The 1,190-nt window shown below is 67.8% G+C and overlaps 1 protein-coding gene across 1 annotated transcript; it reads left to right on the forward strand.

Moving 5' to 3' along the window:
* Window positions 1–49: 49 nt before the first annotated feature.
* On the forward strand, window positions 50–923 carry LOC102492502 (epididymal-specific lipocalin-5-like; the record flags this gene model as incomplete). Its single annotated transcript, XM_006160932.1, has 4 exons — window positions 50–172; window positions 370–471; window positions 553–578; window positions 849–923. Coding segments are annotated over 4 exons (272 nt in total), but the record flags the coding sequence as incomplete, so codon positions are not given.
* Window positions 924–1,190: the final 267 nt, after the last annotated feature.

Consider the following 1,190-nt stretch of genomic DNA (forward strand, 5'->3'; position numbering starts at 1 on the left):
TGGGCGGGGGGGGGGGGGCACAGCAGTACTCTTGGCATCAGGCGTGCAGAGTCTGCTCGCCTCACAGGGGACAAGGAAGTCCAGGTTGTAGCCACGGACTACGAGGCCTACGCCATCCTGGACCTGTCTTCCCACAGAGGCGGCGTGGCCTGGAGGGTCTTGAAGCTCTATAGTAAGCCGGGGTGGGCTAGTCGGGGTGGCGCCACGGCTGTGCCTCTGCCCGGCCCTGTGTGGGACTCCCCCCGTTGGAGGGACAGCATGGGGACAGGAGGGAGCCTGGCGCCCCTGCCAGAGAGGAGGGCACCTCTGTGGTCCCTGCCTCTGCGCCGTGGGTGTCTGGTCTGGGCCCAGCCGCCATGCTCGCCACAGGCCGGAGTCTGGAGGACAAGGGAGAGGTCATGAAGAGGTTCTTGGAGGTGGCCCAGGAGCGCGGGTTCACAGAGTCCGACGTGCACCTGCTCGAGCGAGACCGTGAGTGGCGCCTGCGTTAGGGCCTCTCAGACCACGAGGCCTGGCCCTGCCTGTGTCTCAGTACTTCATTGTCACCCACAGTGACCTGCGTGAAGCTGCTGCAGCCCGTGAGTTCTGTGGCCGCCTGGTGCTGGTCCCTGAGGGGAGGGCCCATCCTTCAGTCCTCCCATCACGTGTGGCTGGAGCAGCCTGAGGGGGCTGTGGGCAGCTGGGTGGCCCTTCTGCCTCTGCTCCTGCCACACAGGCAGCTCTGAGCCACTGGACAGGCCCGGCAGTGAGCCTGCCCGGGGGGACAGTTCCCTCTCAGGCCACAGACTGGGCAGGGGCACTGTGGTGGGGATTCGACCTCCAGTACCTCAGGCTGGCCTGTCCCACAGGGAGGTGTGCCGAGTTCCTGAAGGAGGTGAGCCTGCTCCCTCATCCCTGCGGGAGCCCCGGGCCCAGACCCCCATCCCCGAGGGGAGCCCCGAGCTCAGACCCCAGACCCCAGCGGGAGCCTGAGCTGACTCTAGGGCCTGCTCTGGGGAAGCCCCCCCACCCCTGAATGTGATGCCGACCACACCAGGGAGCCCAGAGACGTGTCCGTTCTGTGCTTTGAAGGAGCCGGAGCCTGCAGCTGGTGACTCCAGGCTGCCGGGCGGGCGGGGTCCTGGGCGGGGAGGGGACGCGGGCAGGCCCTGTTGGCCTCTCTGTCCAGCAGGGCGTGCAGGGCCGTGCAC

This window comes from Tupaia chinensis, unplaced genomic scaffold (genome assembly GCF_000334495.1).
Source record: "Tupaia chinensis unplaced genomic scaffold, TupChi_1.0 Scaffold134808_1, whole genome shotgun sequence".
Classification (NCBI taxonomy): Eukaryota; Metazoa; Chordata; class Mammalia; order Scandentia; family Tupaiidae; genus Tupaia; species Tupaia belangeri.